This window comes from Podarcis muralis, chromosome 10 (assembly GCF_964188315.1).
Source record: "Podarcis muralis chromosome 10, rPodMur119.hap1.1, whole genome shotgun sequence".
NCBI lineage: Eukaryota > Metazoa > Chordata > Lepidosauria > Squamata > Lacertidae > Podarcis > Podarcis muralis.
This window is the reverse complement of record NC_135664.1, coordinates 72910484-72935044: the sequence shown is the minus strand read 5'-3', so window position 1 is coordinate 72935044 and position 24561 is coordinate 72910484. Positions and strand designations below refer to the sequence as shown.

Sequence of the window (24561 nt, the reverse complement as noted above, 5' to 3'; positions counted from 1 at the left end):
AGGTTTGGCAGATAGGTTGCAATTGGCTCAAGGCGATCAATGTAGGTGTGTGCCTGGTGCCTAGGTGTTTGGCGAGATCAAACACAGAAGAAATTTCCTGATGTCCCTAGAGAATGTCCCTATTATTATCAGAGAAATGTTGGAGGGTATGTTAAGATGGCAAGGGGTGTATTTTGAGCAGACGGTTTATCAGATCCTTCCTCGAAGCTGGATATTTTCTGGTCATTCTTTTCCCGAGTTTCCGTATGGATCACTGCTCAGCCATGGAACTCCCAAATGGCCAAGATGTGCTTTTGGGTTCAGTAGTTCTTCCTGATGACAGGGCCTCATGCACTCACGGCTCCCTGCCTGCTCATTTATGAAAGATTCAGGACTATATCATATCCTTTAGACAAGCCTTCCCCTCTCTCTGGACAATACAGCCTAATGGGCCACCAGGTGAGTAACTTTCATAGAAAGGGCCAGCACCCACACAGATACCTTTGGATAGCCCCTCAGCAGATGATGAAGGTGATTTCCTTGTGTCCTTGTTGTCTGTCTGTGGTGTCTGGTTCTCTCTGAAAAAGAAGCCCTTTTGATTTGCTGTGACTAACGGAAATTAGAGGGAGGGGGACAATTCTTCATAATGTGATCTCATGCTTACTTTTAAATATGTATAGTTTTAAAAATAAATAAAATAAAATAAAAATAAAAATAAATAAATTTGTAATTGCCATATATTTTTGGAAGAGATATTTCCATCCATTCTCGCGGGAGTGCGACGTTGAAGGTGACATCACTTGTGGAAATATAAGCAGCTCCTCACCAAAGTGTCGCTTGTGCAAGAGAAATTCATCGTGTTGTATTTTTGTCTTGCAATTCTTCAAACTGGCTCTTCGTTTTGCGCAACGCGGTGCTGAAAATTAACGTGGGTTTTGTGCTGAGAGACTGATGGGCCGTGTGGCATTTATAAGAAGCCTTGATATCAGTTACATACATAGAACGCAGGCCATAATGTAATCAGGTATCTATGGTTAAGACGGCCCTGAATGTAATGGCTATGGCAGCTATTTGCATCTCCTGCCATATCAGCCTGCCCGGTAGGGGTGTCATTGTCCCACCAGCAAACCTAGCTCACCATGTGGTGACCTGGGGCAGGGCCTTTTCTGTTGTGGTGCCTCAGCTGTGGAACTTCACTAACCACCTAGAAGTATGGATGGCCAAATCTTCATGGGCCAAGTAGCAGTCTAATCTGCGCTCCTGGGCCTTTTAAATGTATTCTGGAGGAGAGGGGGGCATTTATTGGTTTGTTTTTGTTCTTATTTTTACTCTGTACTTTGTGCTTTTTATATCATCATTTGTTGTTGTGACCATCCTGAGATCTGTGAACGAGGGGCAGTATACATCCATACGTGTGTGTGTGTTTGTGTGTGTCTTCACTGAATACATTCAGTCCCAGAGCAAGAAGCAGCAAAATAAAACGATGAGGAAAGGAGCTACCTTTTTCTAACAGTGCACACAATTGGAAAAAAATCACAAAAGCAAATAAAGTAAATGGCAAACAATTTGGCAGCTCCTTCATCAGGGCATAGGACCAACAGAAGCAATCATAAGAATTTTCTTGCCCCTTCTGCAGTTCAGTGACATACTCAATAAACAAATAACCGGCTGTAATTTTGAATAAATAAGGTGTACTATTCATTGTATCAATTGTAGAGTTCAACAGAAGTTTCATAAAGTTCAACAAAAAAGCAGAAGATCCAGTGGGTCAGTTCATTCTCTAGTCAGTTCATGCATAAGGTCCATACATGTAGTGGTTGCTATAAGATCCACTATCCTGTAATATTACATATGAGCCTGTACTATTGAAGAAGCCTAGGATGGCGAAACAAGGATAATATTCTGGAAATCCTTTCACAGAGTCTAAGGATTCTGTAGAACTGTAACAACCCTTCATGTGGATTATTGGACTCTATGAACAGACAGGTGGAATAGACACTTATACATGTATGGACTTTTATATGCCTGTTGTCTTTGTCCATCCCAGTAGTGATGTATGGAAGTGAGAGCTGGACCATAAAGAAGGCTGATTGCCGAAGAATTGATGCTTTTGAATTATGGTGCTGGAGAAGACTCTTGAGAGTCCCATAGACTGCAAGAAGATCAAACGCATCCATTCTTAAGGAAATCAGCCCTGAGTGCTCACTGGAAGGACAGATCTTGAAGCTGAGGCTCCAGTACTTTGGCCACCTCATGAGAAGAGAAGACTCCCTGGAGAAGACACTGATGCTGGGAAAGATGGAGGGCAAAAGGAGAAGGGGGCGACAGAGGACGAGATGGTTGGATAGTGTTTTCGAGGTTACCAGCATGAGTTTGACCAAACTGCGGGAAGTAGTGGAGGACAGAGGTGCCTGGTGTGCTCTGGTCCATGGGGTCACGAAGAGTCGGACATGACTAAACGACTAAACAACAACAACAACAACAACAACAACATGTATGGACCTTATGCATGAACTTCTGTTATTCAAAAGTACAGCCGGTTACGTCGTGTGTGTTTCTTGAGTATGTTTCACGTAACCAGAGTTTGTTGTTGTTCAGTGACATACTGCAGAGTTGGACAGTGGAGGCAGAACAGAGTCATCAGGGTTAGTTTACCTTCCCGCTGGAGCGGTACCTATTTATCTACTTGCACTTTGATGTGTTTTCGAACTGCTAAGTTGGCAGGAGCAGGGACTCAGGAACGGGAGCTCACCCCGTCGCGGGTATTCGAACCACCAACCTTCTGATCAGCAAATCCTAGGCTCTGTGGTTTAACCCACAGTGCCACCCATGTCCCCAAAAAGTAGCATAAACACCGACAAGTGGGAAAAACTGGCCTGCGAGCACTCCAATTGGAGAACAGCCTTCATCAAAGGTGTTGTGGACTTTGAAGATGCTCAAACTCAGGACGGAATGAGAAACATGCTAAGAGGAAAGCACGCTTGGCAAACCCTCACCGTGTTCAACTCCTGCCCAGCAACCTCTGTCCCCACTGTGGAAGGACGTGTGGGTCCAGAATTGGCCTCCACAGTCACTTACAGACTCACTGTTAAGACCATATTCACGGAAGACCATCTTACTCGGCTACGAGGGATCACCAGAGAGGAAGAAGGGTGGAAGGCGAGGAAGGGGGTCAAATATGGAGCTGTTGGGAGCCAAACACTCATGGTGGGGACTGGGAGGCAGTGCAGTGTAGTGGTTAGAGTGTTGAACAAGCACCTGGGAGAGACCAGGGTTTGAATCCCCATTTGGCCTTCAACCTTGGTCACTGTTGAAGGGGGGGTGTATTGGGTTGTTTTTGTTTTGTCTTTTGTGTTTTTATATTGTGATTTGACGTTGTAAACACCCTGAGACCTGCAGGTATAGGACAACCTACAAATGTAATAAATACCGTATTTTTCCGTGTATAAGACTAGGGTGGTTTTTTAAACCAAAAAAATAGCTTTAAAATTGGGGCTCGTCTTATACACTGGTAGTGCTGAGGGGTGTTTTCTTAATTTGGGGTCCCCCAGAATAGGGGGCATGGGGGGGAGAATCAGGTACACCATCTTGGAGAGGAAGATTGCCAAACAGACAACCAGAACTTCAAACACTGTGAAGAGCTCTCCCAGAAGAGGGAGACCAGCAGAAGGTCAAGGCCTGCCAGCCTGTTTTATTTTATTTATTTATTTATTTTATAAAAATTTTATTAGGGTTTTTACATTACAAAATAGAAAAAGGGAAAAGAAAAAATACAAAATAAAAATAGTTTAAAACAATCAATCTTTTCATCACATTATTTTTCATTTACTTGTTTCCCGGACCTCCTCATACCTCCCTTTTTTGTATTCCAATTCAATTTATTAGCTCAGCAGTTTCTTTCCCTCTTTATTCTACCCTAGTCTTTAATCTTAAGTTATTATAACATTAAATTTTTACTTATAAAAAACCATTTTTTCATATTCTTTTATACCATTACAGCTAGAAACCACTTAATTTCAATCCAACATCATTCTAGCATTCATTAATTTTACAATATCTCTGTAAATAGTCTTTGAATTTCTTCCAGTCTTCTTCCACCGACTCTTCTCCCTGGTCTCGGATTCTACCAGTCATTTCCGCCAATTCCATGTAGTCCATCACCTTCATCTGCCATTCTTCCAGAGTGGGTATGTCTTGTGTCTTCCAATAATTTGCAATCAGTATTCTTGCTGCTGTTGTAGCGTACATAAAGAAACTTCTATCCTTCTTTAACACTGATTGGCCGACTATGCCCAGGAGAAAGGCCTCTGGTTTCTTCAAGAAGGTATATTTAAATACCTTTTTCAATTCATTATATATCGTCTCCCAGAAGACCTTAATCTTTGGGCACGTCCACCAAAGGTGAAAGAATGTTCCTTCAATTTCTTTACATTTCCAACACTTATTATAGAGCAAGTGATAGATTTTTGCAAGCTTGACTGGGGTCATGTACCACCTGTATATCATTTTCATAATATTCTCTCTTAGGGCATTACATGCCGTAAACTTCATACCTGTGGTCCATAACTGTTCCCAGTCAGCAAACATAATATTGTGTCCAACATCTTGTGCCCACTTAATCATAGCAGATTTCACCGTGTCATCCTGAGTATTCCATTTCAACAGCAAGTTATACATCCTTGACAAAATCTTAGTTTTGGGTTCTAGCAATTCTGTCTCTAATTTTGATTTTTCCACCTGGAAGCCAATTTTCTTGTCCAAATTATATGCCTCCGTTATCTGATAATAATGAAGCCAGTCTCGCACTTTGTTCTTTAGTTTCTCAAAACTCTGCAGTTTTAGTCTATCTCCATCTTGTTCCAAAATTTCACAATATTTTGGCCATTTAACCTCCATATTGGGCTTTTTCTGAGCTTTCGCTTCCATCAGTGACAGCCACCTTGGGGTTTTATTTTCCAATAAATCCTTATATCTTATCCAAACATTAAATAATGCTTTCCTAACAATATGATTTTTAAATGCTTTATGCGCTTTGACCTTATCATACCACAAATATGCATGTCATCCAAATACATTGTTAAAACCTTCCAAATCCAAAATGTCTGTGTTTTCAAGAAGTAGCCATTCTTTCAACCAGCAAAAAGCTGCTGATTCATAGTAAAGTTTAAAGTCTGGCAGGGCAAATCCACCTCTTTCCTTTGCATCTGTTAGTATTTTAAATTTTATTCTAGGCTTCTTGCCCTGCCAGACAAATCTTGAAATATCTCTCTGCCACTTCTTGAAACAATCCATTTTGTCCACAATTTGCAATGCCTGAAACAAAAACAACATTCTAGGCAATACATTCATTTTTATAGCAGCAATACGGCCCAGCAATGAAAGCTTCAAATTTGACCATATTTCTAAATCTTTTTTCACTTCAACCCAGCATTTTTCATAGTTGTCTTTAAATAAATTCCCATTTTTTGCTGTCATGTTGATCCCCAAGTATTTGACTTTCTTAACCACTGTTAAACCTGTCATATTCTGAAACCTCTCACTCTCTATTGGTGTTAAATTTTTCTCTAAAACCTTGGTTTTTGACTTATTCAGTTTAAACCCTGCAACCTGACCAAATTCTTGAATCAGTTCTAAGACCCTTTTAGTACTAGATTCTGGCTCCTGTAACGTCAATACTAAATCATCTGCAAATGCTCTCAGTTTGTACTGTTTGGCTCTGACCTGTATACCTTTAACCAACTGGTCCGTTCTAATCATATTCAGCAAAACCTCCAGGACCGATATAAAAAGCAATGGGGAGATTGGGCAACCTTGTCGTGTCCCTTTTTCTATCTTAAATTCTTCCGTCACCACATTATTTACAATTAATTTAGCCTTTTGCTCTGAATATATTGCACTTATACCGTTTTCAAAACCTTGGCCTACCCCCATACCCTGTAAGTTCTTTTTCATAAAAGTCCAAGAAATGTTGTCAAAAGCTTTCTCCGCATCCACAACTATTAAAACTGCCTTAGTGTTTATATTCACTTGTAGTTTCTCTAAAATGTTAATTATGTTTCTCACATTGTCAGATAAATGTCTTCCTGGGAGAAAGCCTGCTTGGTCTTTATGTATCTCTTCCACTAACACTCTTTTTAGTCTTTTAGCCAAGATATCTGCAAAAATTTTGTAATCCACATTAAGCAGTGATATGGGACGATAGTTCTTAAGCTGCGTCTTTTCAGTCTCTATTTTCGGTACAAGTGTGATATATGCTTCTTTCCATGACTCTGGTGCTCATTATTTCGTTACAGACCTCTTTCAAAGGTTGTACTAGCCATTCTTTTAAAGATCTGTAATATCTAGAAGTCAGTCCATCCGGTCCTGGAGATTTACCCAATTGCATATTCTGAATGGCACCTTCTACCTCCTGTTCAGTTATTTTATAGTTCAACATTAATTTGTTTTCTTGAGAGATTTTTTGTAATCCATTTTTTTTCAAAAATTGGTCAACGTCGGTTTCTTCCTATGGTTTCTTCCTATGGCCCTTGTGTATATAGTTGTTTAAAGTACCTCTGGAAGCAATTTCTAATCTCACCAGGGTTCTGTATGTTCCTTCCTTCCACTTCTAAATTTGTAACTGTATTTAATTTTTGTCTTTTTTTCATTTGCCAAGCCGCCTGCCAGCCTGTTTTAAAAGACTGTTAGCATTTTGCTGCATCTCCCCAAACCGAGCTATACTGGAAGAGTCCACTGGGAGCTGTCCAGGGTTCTGAATTCCCTAGCAGAACAGCAGAGCCGCTCTCCTGGGAAGACCACTATTCATCACACCAAGCCAAGGTGCTGCCCTCTGCATGTTGGTGGGCTACAAACTCCCATCAGTCCCAACCAGCAAGACCAATGGTCAAGGATGATGGGAGCAGTAGCGCCACGTTTGCTGTGATGTGCTACTCGACTCGATAATTTCCCACTGTTGTACTGAAGGAGAGCGTTTCCTGATCGTTCTACTGCAGTGATTCCTTATGGATCACTGCTCAGCCATGAAACTCCCAAATGGCCAAGATGTGCTTTTGGGTTCAGTAGTTCTTCCTGATGACGGGGCCACAGGCACACACCACTCGCACCAGTTCGCCTAAGGGAGCTTCAGGACTGTATAATATCCGTTGCAGAAGAGACCAGCTTCACATCTCTCCAGACTTGCCAAACAAAGAGAGTCTAATAGGCCACAAGGTGAGTAAGGTTCATAGAAATAGCCAGCAACAGCCATTTAGATGCCTTTGGAAAGCCCCTCAGCAGGGTATGAATGTGATGCCTTGGCCTGTTGTTTGTCTGTAATTCTTCATAATTTACTTTATATCATCATCATCATCATCATCATCATCATCATCATCATTTCTTCCTTTCTAACCTTCTATTAACTGAATATTTTCAATCTCAGAGCAGGGGAGAATGTGATATGATAATGAGAATAAATGTATACAATTTTTAATATTTATATTCTATTATAAGCGTTCAGTGAAAAAATAATATAAAAGAAAGGAAAAGTGAATAATGTGAAAGGGGGGGGGGAGATAAAATAACCATAAACAATACAATAGAGTATATATGTATATAAGGAATACAATTAAGCCAATAAATGTAAAATTATTATCAAGACATTATATGCTTTATTAATAGATTTCACATATGGTTGTATTTATCCATACAAGATCTGCAGCTAAAAGCAATCCATTCATATGTTGCAAGAACTGTCATATCTTCTGTCCATCGATCAAAGGCCGCCATGGTATTATCTTTTCAAGGAATTAAAATCAGCCTTTTAGCAGAAATAAGGGCATGGAGAATCCATTTGCGGTGACCCTTTGTCAAACCCCATATAGTTGGCATATAGTTTAAAATAATATCATCATCTGATAATGTTATTTCCCTCCCCCAAGTAGTATTTATACATCTTAGTTTTTTTCTCCAAAAATGTGTGAGTGTTGCCCATGATGTCAACATATGTTTCAAAGAAGCATTCTCCTTAATACACCCTCCAACAGTGTGTTGTTTCTAAGCAAGCTTAGTGGAGTGCAATAAATCCTAAACTGAGAATGGATGAAATTTAAAGACTATTTAGCTAAATATTAACTCCATTGGGTATCTTCTTCTTTTAGCCTGCCACCCGTAACCTTTCTATCAACAGATGACAGATCTAGAGGATTCTATAAAATGCACGATCCCATTTCACAGATCTCAGGAGTCTCTTCTTCTTTTCTTCTCTCTCCTCAGGTGCCGATGGGACGCACCACTTTCTTCCACCTCTCCATTTCGGGCTTCCTGATTGCCTGCTCCTTTCTGCAAGGTACATCCCAAACCTGGACTGGGAGAAGCCAAGCAGATAGCAACCATTAGGAGAAAAGGCATGGCTCATGAGGCAAATCCTAGTAATATAGATTTCAAACATCAATCAGAGGACGAAACAGGGGCATTATATGTTTTTGTGACCAATGTAACATACTGATGTAAGCTTTATTGTCCTAAGCTCATAGGACTTAAGTTGTAAAATTCCTCCTTAGTTCATCAACGGTGGAACCAAACTTATCTTTAACCTATTGTCTATTTGTTTGGAGAGATCCTTAAGTGAATTTCAGAGGGGGTGGGAATAGAGAGGAATTCTATGCCCTCTTTATTTTCATTTCTGGACAATATGGGAAAAGCTCTTTTATCTTTCCCCTCACCCAGCTTACCTCCCGTGCGTGCTACATCAACCTCTCTCCTGCATCTTCTTCCCTAAGTGCCATTTTGCTCAAATCCTTGCATCTCAATCACAGCAGATATTAGATCCCCCTTCCCACAAGTTCTCAGCAACCTTGAGATTGTGCCTGCCACACAGCCTTTCAGGTCTCACCCCTAGGTCCTGGGTGAGGCCCCTCTCCACTTCCTGCAAATAGTCCGGATTCTGACCCAGCCACCTCCTCCACAACCTTGACATTGTGTTCCCTCTCCTCTGACAGGCACGGAAGCAATTAGCTGCCCCCAGGACTGGATCAACTTTCAGAGGCATTGCTATTCATATAGGCAAATTGCACGGAATTGGAATGATGCGGAGGTAAGGAGAGATTCTTGGAAGCCCTGTGTAGCAAATTCCTCCAGACACCATGTTTCCAGTCAAATGTCAAACACCCACCCACCCTTCCTCTCCTCCCTGGCAAGCAACTCACAGCAAATGAAGCATAGTCTTGGGATACAAAGTTATCCCTGCATATGTCACATGGCAGGTTAAAAAAAAATGAAAGGAAGATGATGATGCTGCTATAAAGGTGAAAGATACTCGGAGTCGATTGTGGATTTCATGCTCTTTATTTGGCTTATAGTAGTGAGGAATGGGAGTTCCCCCAAAATGTCTGCTTTATGTACATTATTTACTCAATGGGCCCCACATGATTGGCTAATTCTGGGATTCTCCTGTAGAGCAATCAGGTTGCAGATTCACTTCCACCTGGAGCTGGATTGGGTAGCGCCTGTGGACCAATCAGACTGCTGCATTCTGGATCCTATTGTTCTAGAACCAGTCAGACTGCTGCATTCTGAATCCTATTGTTCTAGGACCAATCAGACTGCTGCATCCTGGCTCCTATTCTTCTAGGACCACTCAGACTGCTGCATTCTGAATCCTATTGTTCTAGAACCAATCAGACTGCTGCATTCTGAATTCTATTCAACTCAGTACATAACAAAAGTAATATATAAAACTGGTTTCTCAATAAAGAGTAGAAACCAGTTGATTATTTTCCTCCTGAATCGGAAGATAAGCCTCACATCCGCATCACATTTAAAACACTCCTTTATCATATTGACAATTCTAGATAATCCTGGGAACTGTGGTTTGTTTATTTTTTTATAATAATATTTATTGCTTTTACAACAATTTAAACACTTACAAAAGAAAAAAGAAAAAACAAAAAACAGTACATTATAATACAAAAACACTACATAAAAATTAACAAAACAAAACAAAAATTTTAAAAAAACACATAAAAAAAGAAGAAAAAAAGAAAAAAGAAAAAACTTCCAATATCTTATCTTTCTTTTTTTTTCCCCATAAATTTTTTATTGATTTTCCAACATAAATTAAAAACAATACAATACACAATACATAGACACACAAACATATAAACACATATAATTTCAAAACCTCTTTTTCATAAATCTTACTTCCCCGACTTCCCCATGCCTCCCCTTTCTGCATCCCTGTTTTAAAATTTCTTCAGCAACCTCTCACTTCAATTAACCGATTACCCATTTTCTTTTTTTTCCCCTTCTTCTCTTACTTAATCAATTACAGCTGTAATTCATATTTTTCCTTAACCTTGACATTTTAGCACTCATTAATTTTACAACAATTCTTAAGATATACTTTAAATTTCTTCCAATATTCTTCCACTGTCTCTTTTCCTTGGTCACGGATTCTGCCAGTCATCTCCGCCAATCCCATATAATCGATCACCTTCGTCTCCCATTCTTCCAGCGTGGGTAGTTCTTGTGTCTTCCAATACTTTGCTAAAAGAACCCTTGCTGCTGTGGTAGCATACATAAAAAACGTCCTATCCTTCCTTGACACCAATTGACCGACCATGCCCAGGAGAAAGGCCTCTGGTTTCTTATGAAAGGTACATTTAAGGACCTTCTTAATTTCATTATAGATCATTTCCCAGAAGGCCTTAATCCTTGGGCATGTCCACCAAAGGTGATAGAAAGTACCTTCAGTCTCATTACATTTCCAACATTTTGTTGTTGTTGTTGTTGTTTAGTCGTTTAGTCGTGTCCGACTCTTCGTGACCCCATGGACCAGAGCACGCCAGGCACCTCTGTCCTCCACTACTTCCTGCAGTTTGGTCAGACTCATGCTGGTAACCTCGAAAACACTATCCAACCATCTCGTCCTCTGTCGCCCCCTTCTCCTTGTGCCCTCCATCCCAGCATCAGTGTCTTCTCCAGGGAGTCTTCTCTTCTCATGAGGTGGCCAAAGTACTGGAGCCTCAGCTTCACGATCTGTCCTTCCAGTGAGCACTCAGGGCTGATTTCCTTAAGAATGGATGCGTTGGATCTTCTTGCAGTCCATGGGACTCTCAAGAGTCTTCTCCAGCACCATAATTCAAAAGCATCAATTCTTCGGCGATCAGCCTTCTTGATGGTCCAGCTCTCACTTCCATACATCACTACTGGGAAAACCATGGCTTTAACTATACGGACCTTTGTTGGCAAGGTGACGTCTCTACTTCTCAAGATGCTGTCTAGGCCTGTCATTGCCCTTCTCCCAAGAAGGAGGCGTCTTTTAATTTCGTGGCTGCTGTCACCATCTGCAGTGATCATGGAGCCCAAGAAAGTAAAATCTCTCACTGCCTCCATTTCTTCCCCTTCTATTTGCCAGGAGGTGATGGGACCAGTGGCCATGATCTTCGTTTTTTTGATGTTGTGCTTCAGACCATATTTTGCGCTCTCCTCTTTCACCCTCATTAAAAGGTTCTTTAATTCCTCCTCACTTTCTGCCATCAAGGTTGTGTCATCTGCATATCTGAGGTTGTTGATATTTCTTCCGGCAATCTTAATTCCAGCTTGGGATTCATCCAGCCCAGCCTTTCGCATGATGTATTCTGCATATAAATTAAATAAGCAGGGAGACAAAATACAGCCTTGTCGTACTCCTTTCCCAATTTTGAACCAATCAGTTGTTCCATATCCAGTTCTAACTGTAGCTTCTTGTAGAGATTTCTCAGGAGACAGATGAGGTGATCAGGCACTCCCATTTCTTTAAGAACTTGCCATAGTTTGCTGTGGTCGACACAGTCAAAGGCTTTTGCATAGTCAATGAAGCAGAAGTAGATGTCTTTCTGGAAGACATCATTCCAACATTTATTATTGGGCAAATGATAAATTTTTGCTAGCTTGACTGGGGTCATGTACCACCTATAAATTATTTTCATAATATTCTCTCTTAAGGCATTACATGCCGTAAACTTTATGCCGGTGGTCCATAACTGTTCCCAGTCAGCAAACATAATGTCATGACCAATGTCCTGTGCCCACTTAATCATAGCTGATTTGACTGTTTCGTCTTGCATATTCCACTTCAACAGCAGGTTATACATTCTTGACAGATTCTTAGTATTGGGTTCTAACAATTCTGTTTCTAATTTTGATCTCTCCACCTGGAAGCCAATTTTCCTGTCTTGTTTAAACACCTCCATTATTTGATGATAATGAAGCCAATCTCGTACTTTAAACTTCAATTTCTCATAACTCTGTAATTTAACTTTTTCACCATCTTGTTCTAAAATTTCGCAATATTTTGGCCATTTAGATTCCATATTAAGTTTTTTCACCTCCTTAGCTTCCATTGGTGACAACCACCTTGGGGTTTTATTTTCCAGCAAATCTTTATAACGAATCCAAACATTGTATAATGATTTCCTAACAATATGGTTTTTAAAACCTTTATGAGTTTTTACCTTGTCATACCATATATATGCATGCCAACCGAATCTGTTATCGAACCCTTCCAAATCTAAAATGTCTGTGTTCTCAAGCAGTAGCCAATCTTTCAACCAGCAGAGAGCTTCCGATTCATAATACAGTCTTAAGTCCGGCAGGGCAAACCCCCCTCTTTCTTTTGCATCCGTTAGTATCTTAAATTTTATTCTGGGCTTTTTGCCCTGCCAGACAAATTTGGATATATCTTTCTGCCACTTCCTGAAACAGTCCATTTTGTCCACAATCTGCAATGTCTGAAACAAAAATAACATTCCCATATTTCCACGGCCTCCTCACACCTCCCTTTTTGTATTCCACTTCTATTAATTATTTCAGCAATTCCTTACCATCTTCCCCTGTTTTCTATCCTATAATTATCTTAACACCTTTTAACCTTATTTTCCTTTAATACTCTATTAATCTATTTATACTTAATTCCTTATAACGTTTCTGCTGAAGCCATATAATTTCATTCCAACATTCTTCTAACTTTCATTAATTTTACAATATTTCTATAAATAGTCTTTGAACTTTTCCCAGTCTTCTTCCACCGACTCTTCTCCCTGGTCTCGGATCTTGCCAGTCTTTTCTGCCAATTCCGTCTAGTCCATCAACTTCATCTGCCATTATCCAACACTTCAGTGCTTTTAAGAGACAGCCATTCTCTCAGCCAGCAAAAAGCAGATGATTCACAACAAAGTTTAGGTGTCTGGCAGGGCAGGTCCACCTCCTTCTTTAGCATCTGTCAATATCTTAAGTTTTACTCAAGGCTTCCTGCCCTGCCAAACAAATCCAGGAACATCCCTCTGCCACCTCCTAAAGCAATCCCTCCCATCCAAAACTTGCACTTTTTGACACAAAAGCAACATCCCCGGCAACACAGCAACCCTCATCCCCACCACAACAGCTCGGCCCGACCATAACAACTTCAGATTTGTCCACATTGCCCAATCCCCCTTCTCTTCAATCCAACGTCCTTCACAGTTACCCTTAAGTAAATTCACATTTTTGGCAGTCCTACTGACCCCAAAAAATCTCTCTTTCTCAGCCGATGTTGATCCTGTCTCCTCCTGAAGCTCTGTCAAACTTTCCTTTCCCAGTTCTGGTGGGGTTCTGATCCTCAAATTCATCTGTTTTTCTTTAAGCTCCATCATAGCAGATGTCAGCTTATATTCGTCAAGTTGATTTTGAATGTGTGGTACTCTCTCACACTCCAATTGTGTTGTTTTACATTCTGCAGCAAAGGTTTTCTCCCTGACTTCATCCTCAGTTTGCCGTATTAAAGTAGATTCCTGTGTCAATTTCTGGGTGGTTTCTGTGTTGGTGTTCACCTTTTGCCCCAGATTATGTAAACTTTCTACAATTAAATCAATTTTATTATTTGCAGCGTCCGCTTTCACATTCATCACTTCTGTTTTCTTGTGAAGCTGTTCCAGCGAGTCATTTATTTTCAATAATGCGACCACTAAGGCCTCTTCTGTTGACATTTCATCTGTTCTTTCCTTTCCATTTGCCATAACACTTAAAAGATTCAAAGTCAATCCCAGAGTCACACAGTTTTTATCTTGCAGCTGGAAACTCCCCTAGCCCAGCTCTGATAAAGTAACTGTCAGGGAACTGACATCGGAGCGAGAGGCGAAGGGAAGGCTCCCAGATGATGCTGGCGAAGGGCCCAACAGGGGGAGAGGCAGCTCAATAGAGGGGGAAGCAAATCAGCGCAACACCAGGGATAAAGGGGGGCAGATGGGGGGAATCGGCGAGAGGGCTCCAGGACTCTTTACTGGACATCAGCGGAGAGAGCACAGGTCCTCCGCTACCCACACCCTCCCTGCGCAGAAGACTCCCGCACAGTGAGAGGAGGAGGAGACTGGGCGTCAAACAACTTTTATGTTGGAAGAGGTTTAAGAAACGCCCACTAACGGATTCTGCTAGCGACTGAGGCAGCCACAATGAGAAGGGCTGTGCAGTCAGAAAGGATTAGCAAGGCAATTTAGCCTAGAGAGGCGGCAATTTACGCACGAGCAACCCATACGAATTACAGTAACCAATTTCAGAAACTTCCACTAGGAGGAAACAGTTTCTATTTATAATAGTACAATCCAAAGTTAGTTTCAGTTTTCAGTTACTTTATTACTCCTTTTTAGAAGCAGCCGGAGACAGTAGAAACAATATATCTCTCTTATTTTGCTAGCTGTCAAGGAACGTTCTAAGTGCTGTCAATGGACATTCCAAAACGTCAGTCCTACTAGCAGCCCATTTCCAGGGTCAGAACGGCAGTATTTTAACTCTCTTTACTCTCTCCTGCAGGCATAATCAGTCCAAAACTTCCCCCCCCTTCTCCTGCCTCCAAGGGGGATTTTATACTCTTTGCCGATGGAAATTTAATCTTTTACAAAAGGCTTTCCAAGACTTCAGCTTACAGACTCCTTGCCTCAGTCTATTTACAAATAGGGAAGGCGGACTTGCTGTTTTGAACCTCCCAATGTCGATGCCAAATTAAACGTTTAAAATCTGATTCTCCCGTATCAGCTCTACTCACGGGTAATTACTTTGGAGTCAAATTGTCCACAGGAAAAAGTCAGTGCTCTCCGGCAACAGCTATGCGGCTTCGCTCCGTGGAAGAAGCAGACGATTCGAAGCACCGCGCCACTCACCCCACGTTGCTCCGGGTCCCCGAAATCGGGTTCCCCCGTGAGTAGGGGAGGCACAAAAGATGCCCGCCGAATCCCACGTTCACAGGCTTCTCCCGCCTGTGATTTTTACGGGTCTCCGCCTTCGCCGCGGCGGTACAGACCCAAATTCCCACGGGGCAAGTTCCTCCCGATCAGAGGAACTCCGCCATTGCCGGAGGCACCAACCCGGAAGTCCTGGGAACTGTGGTTTGATAAGGATGCTGGGAATTGGAGCTCCATGACATCAGCACTCTCAACAAACTACATTTCCCAGGATTCTCTGCAGGCAGCCATGACTGTCTTAAGTGATACAAGTGTGCTTTAACATGCGCCACAAGTGCACCAAAATCAGAAGCCCACTGAATTGATCCTACTGTGTGCCATGGATATTCCTCTGGACCAAGCACCAGGGTAGCCCCATATAGAGCACATGACAGCAATCCAACCTTGAAGTTGCCAATGCATGAAGTTCTCCATCCAAATGATGTCCACAAAGGTGGCTGCACAGTACACAAAGAAGATATTAGTGGGGGGAAATGTGCAAACTTGAATCATGTTAGGTGAAATTGCTTGCAAAAATGTGTATCTAAGTGGAAAGTCTCATCGATGAATTTCCACGAGGAATTCGTTTTTAATAAACCAATCAATCACCAAGTGATGTGGACATCTGGTGGGGCTGAACTTAACGTTGGAAAAATGAGAAATTGGGGTGCCTTCTTTGAGAGAAGCAGAACCAATCACTGAATTGATCACACTGCTTTGTGTATCCCTGGCACCTGGTACTGCAGATCCATCCATGGTTGTGAGGTCACGGTGATCTACACAAAAAGCTTATAGCTGTGCTGTGGTCCTTGCACAATCCTGCATGGGAAATCTTACAGGAGCCGCTCAATGCAAACAAGCAGCTTACGCTCACCTCCAGGGTAAAACCCCTTATTCTTTTTCTCTACCAGATGGACTGCCAGACGTTTGGGCAAAAAAGCCACCTGGCCTCCATCCTTAGCAAGGAAGAGCACAAACTTTTAGCTTCTGCGATAAAAGGGGCATATGAGATCAAAGGCCCCATCTGGATTGGACTGTTCAGAAAGAAAGAGGCTGGGAAGGTAAGTAAAGGGGGCAAACTCTCTTTTTCATTTGCCTCTCAGTAGGAACAGCAGCTGGCAAGGGCACAGAGGAGCAGTTCAGAAGACGAGAGCTCCCTGCAGGGAAGTGAAGGGCAGATATTCCCATCTCTGTAAGGGAGGATCTGGGGCTCTGGTGAAGCTCTTAATTCAAAGAGTAGCCATCTGCCTGCATCCCCAGGATGCAACACAGGTCCCTCTCGCAATATTACTTTAATAAGGTTTTAAATCAGCAAAGTTGATATGCCCCTTAGCCTTGGAGCAATACAGTGGTACCTCGGGTTAAGCACTTAATTCGTTTCGGAGGTCCGTTGTTAACCTGAAACTATTCTTAACCTGAAGCACAACTTTAGCTAATGGGGCCTCCTGCTGCCGCCGCACGATTTCTGTTCTCAGCCTGAAGCAGAGTTCTTAACCTGAGGTACTATTTCTGGGTTAGCGGAGTCTGTAACCTGAAGCGTATGTAACCCGAGATACCACTGTATTTGACTATCCAGTTGGAAAGGAGGACATACCGTCTTTTCTACCATTAACACTTCTGTAGAGTAGAGGGATGTAGCAGGTACATTTCTTGTGCTGGGTGATGGGGAACAGCTGATCCTTCCTAGATCTCCCCCATCCACTACAAGTCTGAGAGGTCCAAACGCCTCATCTTCCTTGGGATTTGTTCCCATCCCTCCAGCTGAAAACCAGACACTGTATTTTCATGAGCCGCTTACTGCAGAAGGGAGACTGACCTCACGTTGGGACATCCCTTCCTCAGTCCAGACCCCAACTCTTTTTGCTGTGGTGCTGTGGGTTAAACCACAGAGCCTAGGGCTTGCTGATCGGAAGGTCAGCGGTTCGAATGCCCACGACGGGGTGAGCTCCCATTGCTCAGTCCCTGCTCCTGCCAACCTAGCAGTTCGAAAGCACCTCAAAGTGGAAGTAGATAAATAGGTACCGCTCCGGCGGGAAGGTAAACGGCGTTTCCATGCGCTGCTCTGGTTCGCCAGAAGCAGCTTAGTCATGCTGGCCACATGACCCGCAAGCTGTACGCCGCCTGCCTTGGCCAGTAAAGTGAGATGAGTGCCACAACCCCAGAGTCAGCCATGACTGAACCTAATGGTCCGGGGTCCCTTTACCTTTACCTTTACAGAATATACAGTGGAGATGGACCGATAGTGCCGTGGTGAGCTACGTCCATTGGGGATCTGGACAACCCTCCAACAGCAAAAATGACAAACACTGTGTTGAGATGAATGGTGCAGGTGAGGAGGGGGGTTTCACAAGTTGTAAAGATTGTGCTGAATGGGTTTAATTTGTTGGAAGCCACCCAGAATGGCTGGGGCAACCCAGTCAGATGAGTGGCATATAAATATATTACAGTGGTACCTCGGTTTATGAACTTAATCTGTTCCAGAAGTCCATTGTTCAACCAAACCCGGTTTTGCAGAGTTTGTAAACGGAATCGTTCTTAAACCAGACTGTTCTTAAACCAAGGTACCACTGTATTATTATTATTATTATTATTATTATTATTATTATTATTATTACTATTATTATTAGATGGGGCCCTTTGGTCAGAGGTGGGGAATTGGCTCAGACTTGTGGATGAGATGCTCACTTCACCTCACCCCTCCATGGTCCAACATTTGACAGGGTTGTACATCAGGGCTAGTAGAGGTGGACATGGCTTGGCCAACATTGCCTTGTGGGCCAAATGGCGGGTCAAATCTGGCTTGCAGTCCAAGGCTTCTCCACATCTGCCGCAGGTGGTCTTCATCCGATTCCTTCTGTCTCCTGGAACCCTCAGTGCAGGACAGCAGTATATTGTCCTCTGTGGGGTGGGGAATCTTCACCCTTTCTCCTGTCACTGGGTGAAAAGTATTCAAGGCCCCCCCCCCCCGGCTGCCTTTCACCAAAACAGCCAGCTTGGGCTGGCAGGGGCAGCGGCGTGCCGGGCAGCCCAAGCCCAAGCTGCTGGTGACCCAAGCAGAGGAAGAACCCCAGCTCCTACCTGATCTTTGCCGCAACAGCCTCACTCTCCTGTGGTGCTTCCACTTCTGGGGCACAGGGCCCTCCCAAGCATGTGTGTGGCCCCCAAAAAACCTCTAACCCGCCCCCCAAGAAACAAACAAACAAACAAACAAAAACATTTCCTTTAAAATGGAAAAATCTGCCCGGATGGGCATGTGTCCCCCCCCCCCAAAAGAGGACATGTCCTGGGTTTCCCAGATGTATGGCAAGCAGGGTTTCCCAGATGTTTTCTCTCTCCTCTAGAACAACTCACAGGCATGTCCAAAGTCCGTTTTGGGGGCCTAATTCAGCCCGCTGGTCAGTTTAATCTGGCCGCTGTGGCAGTTTGTTTCCTGGTGTAAAATCTTAAAAAAACCTCAACAACTTCCATCCTAAAAAATGCTCAAGAATTTCAACCCTAAGAAAACTCAACAACATCAATCTTTTAAAAAAACTTTGGGGTAAAATCCTTTTAAAAAAAAGGTCAGTACTTTTGGTTGGCCCTTTGGTCGGCCCTCACGGCCCTTCACTTCATCAAATATGGCCCTCTTTGAAAAAAGTTTGGACACCACTGGAAGGGACACCATGAGGTTTGTATGAAACAAAGATTAAAGTTTCCTTAAAGATAAGTGAGAGGTTCTTGGTTACTACCATACAAGCAGCGACCCTATGGAGGAAAAGTTCAGTACATGTGAACATAAGAAGATGTGGTTGGGTCATGCCAATGGCCTATCTAGTCAAATCCACAAGGACAGGGGAGTCCGACAGGGATGTCTCCTAGCACCCTTTCCGCCCAATTTTGATATAAATGATATTGTTCAAGAACTAAGAGGTCTAATTAAATTTAATTGAAGCAATTAAATGCACAAATTGTCATCTCATCTGTCCTCCCAGTTGAACGACGTGGCCCAGGGAGAGAGGGGGAAATAGTGGAAGTGAACAGCTGGCTTCGCAAATGGTGTAAACAGGAACGGTTTGGATTCTTAGATCACGGACTGCAGTTTCTTGAAGATGGACTTCTGGCAAGCAATGGGCTGCACCTTACAGCAGTTGGGAGGATTTTTTTTGCCAAAAATCTCAGAAACCTCATCAGGAGGGCTTTAAACTGACTAATGTGGGGGAGGGAGACAGTGCTCCTGAAGGTAGGAGTCTATCAATTGATGAAGATGGTCATCCAAATGTCATAGACCAAATGGAGCAAACAGCACGCAGAACTAGTGGTGGGAGGAAAAAATCCTTAAATAAGAGACACGGGGGAATGATTAATGGACTTCAGTGTCTGTACACTAATGCGCAAAGCATGGGAAATAAACAAGATGAGCTTGAGCTCTTGGTACAGCAAACTAAATATGACATAATAGGCATCACTGAAACCTGGTGGGATAAGTCCCACGATTGGAATGTAATAATGGAGGGATGCAATCTATTTCAGAGAAAAAGACCAGACAAGAAAGGAGGAGGAGTGGCGTTATATGTCAGGGATGTGTATACCTGTGAAGAGATCCAAGATTTAGAACCTCAAAGCCAAAGTGAGAGCATTTGGGTCAAAATTAAGGGAGAGAAGAATAACAGAGACCTCACTGTGGGAGTTTACTATGGATCCCCAAGCCAAACGGAGGACATAGATGATGCCTTCCTGGAACAGATGGCCAAGCATGCAAAAGGAAGGGAGATAGTAGTAATGGGGGACTTCAATTACCCGGATATTTGTTGGATGTCAAACTCAGCCAAGAGCATAAGGCCAAAAAGATTCTTCACTGGCCTTGCAGACAACTTCATTGTCCAGAAAGTGGGAGAAGCAACAAGAGGAACAGCCATTTTAGATCTGGTCCTAACCAATGTTGATGACCTGGTTAGTGGGGTAGAAGTGGAAGGATCATTAGACGCGAGTGATCATGCTCTTCTGAAATTTACTATACAGCGGAAAGGAGCAGCCAAGCATACTAGGACTCAATTTCTTGACTTTAAGAAAGCCGACTTCATAAAACTTAGGGAAGTGCTGGGTGAGATCCCATGGACAGTAATACTAAAAGGAAAGGGAGTTCATGATGGCTGGGAGTTTGTTAAGAGGGAGATAGTAAAAGCACAATTTCAGGTAATACCAATAAGACGGAAACATGGAAGGTGCCTAAAGAAGCCAGGGTGGCTATCTAAAGAACTTTTAACTGAGTTAAGATTAAAAGAGGATGTGTAAAAAAAAATGGAAAAGGGGGGAAACCACCAAAGAGGAATTCAAACAAATAGCCAGCACGTGTAGACACAAAGTCAGAAAAGCTAAAGCACAGAATGAACTCAGGCTTGCTAGAGAGGTTAAAAGCAACAAAAAAGGCTTTTATGGGTATGTCCGTAGCAAAAGGAAGAACAAAGAAACAGTGGGGTCACTCAGAGGAGAAGATGGTGAAATGCAAACAGGGGACACAGAAAGGACTGAACTCCTCAATGCCTTCTTTGCCTCAGTCTTCTCCGATAAAGAAAACAATGCCCGACCTGAAGAATTTGGAGCAAATGATTCAGCAGAGGAAACACAGCCCAGAATAACTAAGGAGATAGTACAAGAATACTTGGCTAGTTTAGATGTATTCAAGTCTCCAGGTCCAGATGAACTGCATCCAAGAGGATTAAAAGAACTGGCAGATGTGATCTCAGAACCACTGGCAGTCATCTTTGAGAATTCCTGGAGAACAGGCGAAGTCCCAGCAGACTGGAGGAGGGCAAATGTTGTCCCTATTTTCAAAAAGGGGGAAAGAGAGGACCCAAATAATTACCGCCCAGTCAGTCTGACATCAATACCGGGGAAGATTCTGGAGCAGATCATTAAGCAAACAGTCTGTGAGCACCTAGAAAGGAATGCTGTGATCACCAATAGTCAGCATGGATTTCTGAAAAATAAGTCATGTCAGACTAACCTGATCTCGTTTTTTGACAGAATTACAAGCCTGGTAGATGAAGGGAACGCAGTGGATGTAGCCTACCTTGATTTCAGCAAGGCATTCGACAAGGTGCCCCATGATATTCTTGTAAAGAAGCTGGTAAAATGCGGTCTTGACTATGCTACCACTCAGTGGATTTGTAACTGGCTGACTGACCGAACCCAAAGGGTGCTCATCAATGGTTCCTCTTCATCCTGGAGAAGAGTGACTAGTGGGGTGCCACAGGGTTCTGTCTTGGGCCCAGTCTTATTCAACATCTTTATCAACGACTTGGATGATTGACTCAAGGGCATCCTGATCAAATTTGCAGATGACACCAAACTGGGAGGGGTGGCTAACAGCCCACAGGACAGGATCACACTTCAAAACGACCTTGACAGATTAGAGAACTGGGCCAAAACAAACAAGATGAATTTTAACAGGGAGAAATGTAAAGTATTGCACTTGGGCAAAAAAAATGAGAGGCACAAATACAAGATGGGGGACACCTGGCTTGAGAGCAGTACATGTGAAAAGGATCTAGGAGTCTTGGTTGACCACAAACTTGACATGAGCCAACAGTGTGACGCGGCAGCTAAAAAAGCCAATGCAATTCTGGGCTGCATCAATAGGAGTATAACATCTAGATCAAGGGAAGTAATAGTGCCACTGTATTCTGCTCTGGTCAGACCTCACCTGGAGTACTGTGTCCAGTTCTGGGCACCACAGTTCAAGAAGGACACTGACAAACTGGAACGTGTCCAGAGGAGGGCAACCAAAATGGTCAAAGGCCTGGAAACGATGCCTTATGAGGAACGGCTAAGGGAGCTGAGCATGTTTAGCCTGGAGAAGAGGAGGTTAAGGGGTGATATGATAGCCATGTTCAAATATATAAAAGGATGCCATATAGAGGAGGGAGAAAGGTTGTTTTCTGCTGCTCCAGAGAAGCGGACACGGAGCAATGGATCCAAACTACAAGAAAGAAGATTCCACCTAAACATTAGGAAGAACTTCCTGACAGTAAGAGCTGTTCGACAGTGGAATTTGCTGCCAAGGAGTGTGGTGGAGTCTCCTTCCTTGGAGGTCTTTAAGCAGAGGCTTGACAACCATATGTCAGGAGTGCTCTGATGGTGTTTCCTGCTTGGCAGGGGGTTGGACTCGATGGCCCTTGTGGTCTATTCCAACTCTATGATTCTAGAATATTTTCCTGTTTCTGTTGAGGATGTCAAACTCGCAGTTCTTTTGTATGCCGATGGTACTGTTTTGATTTCTGCTACCTTAATTGGGATGTGGAGACTTGGGGGAAGTTGAATGTCTTTTGCACAAAAGAGCAGTTGACAGTCAATCATTCTAAACCTAAAGTGGTGATTTTGGGGAAGAGGAGAAAACCTCCCAGATACCTCTAGATATGAACGCTTCTGGTTGCGCACGCGTCGGATTACGAGCTGCGCTAACCCGGAAGTAGTTGCTCCCGGATGCAAACCTTGCCCTGGGATGCGAGCGGAAATCGCGCACTGGAGGCCTGCGTGCAGCGAGAGGCGCCCTTTCGCTAATGGCGCCTCATGTTAAGAACAGTTTCAGGATAAGAATGGACCTCCAGAACGAATTAAGCTCCCAACCGGAGGTGCCACTGTAAACCTATTGAACAGCAATGCTATTATAAGTACCTGAGCTTGGGTTTTAATTCAAAACTGTCCTGGAAGTCACACATAATCGCAGCTAAATTGAAATCCTCTCTCTCTATCCGCTCTTTATTACGGTTTTCCAGAGTTCAGGACGGGGGGAGCTTAGTAGCTCCCACAGTTGAGGTATTTCTAAAGAAGATAGTGCCACAATTATTGTACGGTGCAGAGATCTGGGGATATAGGAATCTCCTCCCGTCAGAACGCCTTCCTGAAATCACTGTTGTTTGTCTCCAAAGCTACACCCGCCCCCTTTTTAAGAGCTGAAACAGGGCTAATAATCATAATCTTAACTTATTATTTATTATTTAAACCCTGCTCATCTGGCGGGGTTTACCCAGCCACTCTGGGCGGCTGCCAACAAAAGATTAAAAATACATTAAAACAGTCTCCCTCAACCTCAGCCCTCCAGTTGTTTTTGGCCTACAACTCCCATGATCCCTAGCTAGCAGGACCAGTGGTGAGGGATGTTGGGAATTGTAGTCCAAAACATCTGGAGGGCCGAGGTTGAGGAAGCCTGCATTAAACTATCAGTCATTAAAAACGTCCCTAAACAGGGCTGCCTTCAGGTGTCTTCTAAATGTCAGATAGTTGTTTATTTCCTTGACATCTGATGGGAGGGAATTCCATAGGGCGGGCGCCACCACCGAGAAGACCCTTCTCCTTACAAACCAGTGTGCATGAAGCTCTAGCCCTATACTGGATGAAACTGGCTACCATGAGTAATACTAGGCTCCCTTTAAAAAAATGCTTCCTAGAGCAATTGCAATTGCAAACCCACAAGTAGGACTCTGAGTCCTCTCTCTTCCTCTGGCTTTCAGCAGATGTTTTTCAGAAACACTGTTTCCTCCAACTGATGTTTCTTCTTCCTCGTCTTTTTAGACTTGATGGACTGGAATGATACTCAATGCGATACTGAGAATTACTACATCTGCAAATTCCAGCTGTAGGAAGGGGCTTCGGCAATTTCAGCACTTTGGAGAATGGGACCAAGTTGTAGGTCCTTATCTTCCAAAGTTGCCCAAGTCCACCTGCCTGCCCAGCCGTCGCAGCTTTCAAGATCGCTCGTGAGCCAGACTTGGTCTTCTCTCTGTCAAGACATTAATAAATTGATTCTCCTACACGTCGGCCTCTGTCTCCTTCAAAATGTCCGTGGGGATACTAGAGGACTCGTAATGTTTTTGGGGTGGAGAGAAATTACATCACCACAAACAAAACACATACCGTATTGGCCTGAATATAAGCTGCACCCGAATGTAAGCCGCACCTTGAAAACTGGAGGGGGTGGGGAGAAAAAAAGAAAAAATAACTGAATATTAGCCGCTCCTTTCCTCGCTGTTCCTGGCTGCATACTGGGGGGGAGCCGGGCTGCGTAGCTAGCAGCCTTTCCCTTTCCTCCCTCTCTCCCTTTCCGGACGGGGGACTACGAACATGGCGGGTGCCATTTTGCCATGCTCCTGTGCATGCCCAGTGCTTGTGGCTGCATAGCATAAGGTCACAAATATAAGCCACACTTTAACTTTTCACGTTCAGAATTGGGGGGGGGGGAGTGAGGCTTATATTACGATACGATACAATGCAATATGATACGATGCGATACGATAATCTTTATTGTCATTGTCTCATACAGAACAACGAAACTGAAATAATCTACATAAGAAATTCAAAAACCAACAAGCCTGCTATCCCAGCTATCCCAACCTGGTTA

The 24561-nt window shown here is 43.1% G+C and overlaps 1 protein-coding gene across 1 annotated transcript; it reads left to right on the top strand.

Annotated features, from left to right (window-relative positions):
• The first annotated feature begins 245 nt into the window (after positions 1-245).
• Positions 246-23803, top strand: LOC114590102 (regenerating islet-derived protein 4-like). The gene is made up of 7 exons (XM_077935624.1): positions 246-323; positions 7066-7188; positions 8230-8302; positions 8955-9049; positions 16097-16246; positions 17403-17514; positions 23736-23803. The coding sequence occupies exons 1-7, from the start codon at positions 246-248 to the stop codon at positions 23801-23803; spliced, it is 699 nt and encodes a 232-aa protein (XP_077791750.1).
• The last annotated feature ends 758 nt before the right edge of the window (positions 23804-24561 follow it).

Coding starts and splice junctions, on each gene's coding strand:
- LOC114590102 (XM_077935624.1), top strand. CDS start 246: ATGGATCACTGCTCAGCCATGGAACTCCCAAATGGCCAAGATGTGCTT. Junction 16,247..17,402: donor GAAAGAAAGAGGCTGGGAAG/GTAAGTAAAGGG, acceptor TTACCTTTACAG/AATATACAGTGGAGATGGAC. Junction 17,515..23,735: donor TGTTGAGATGAATGGTGCAG/GTGAGGAGGGGG, acceptor TCGTCTTTTTAG/ACTTGATGGACTGGAATGAT.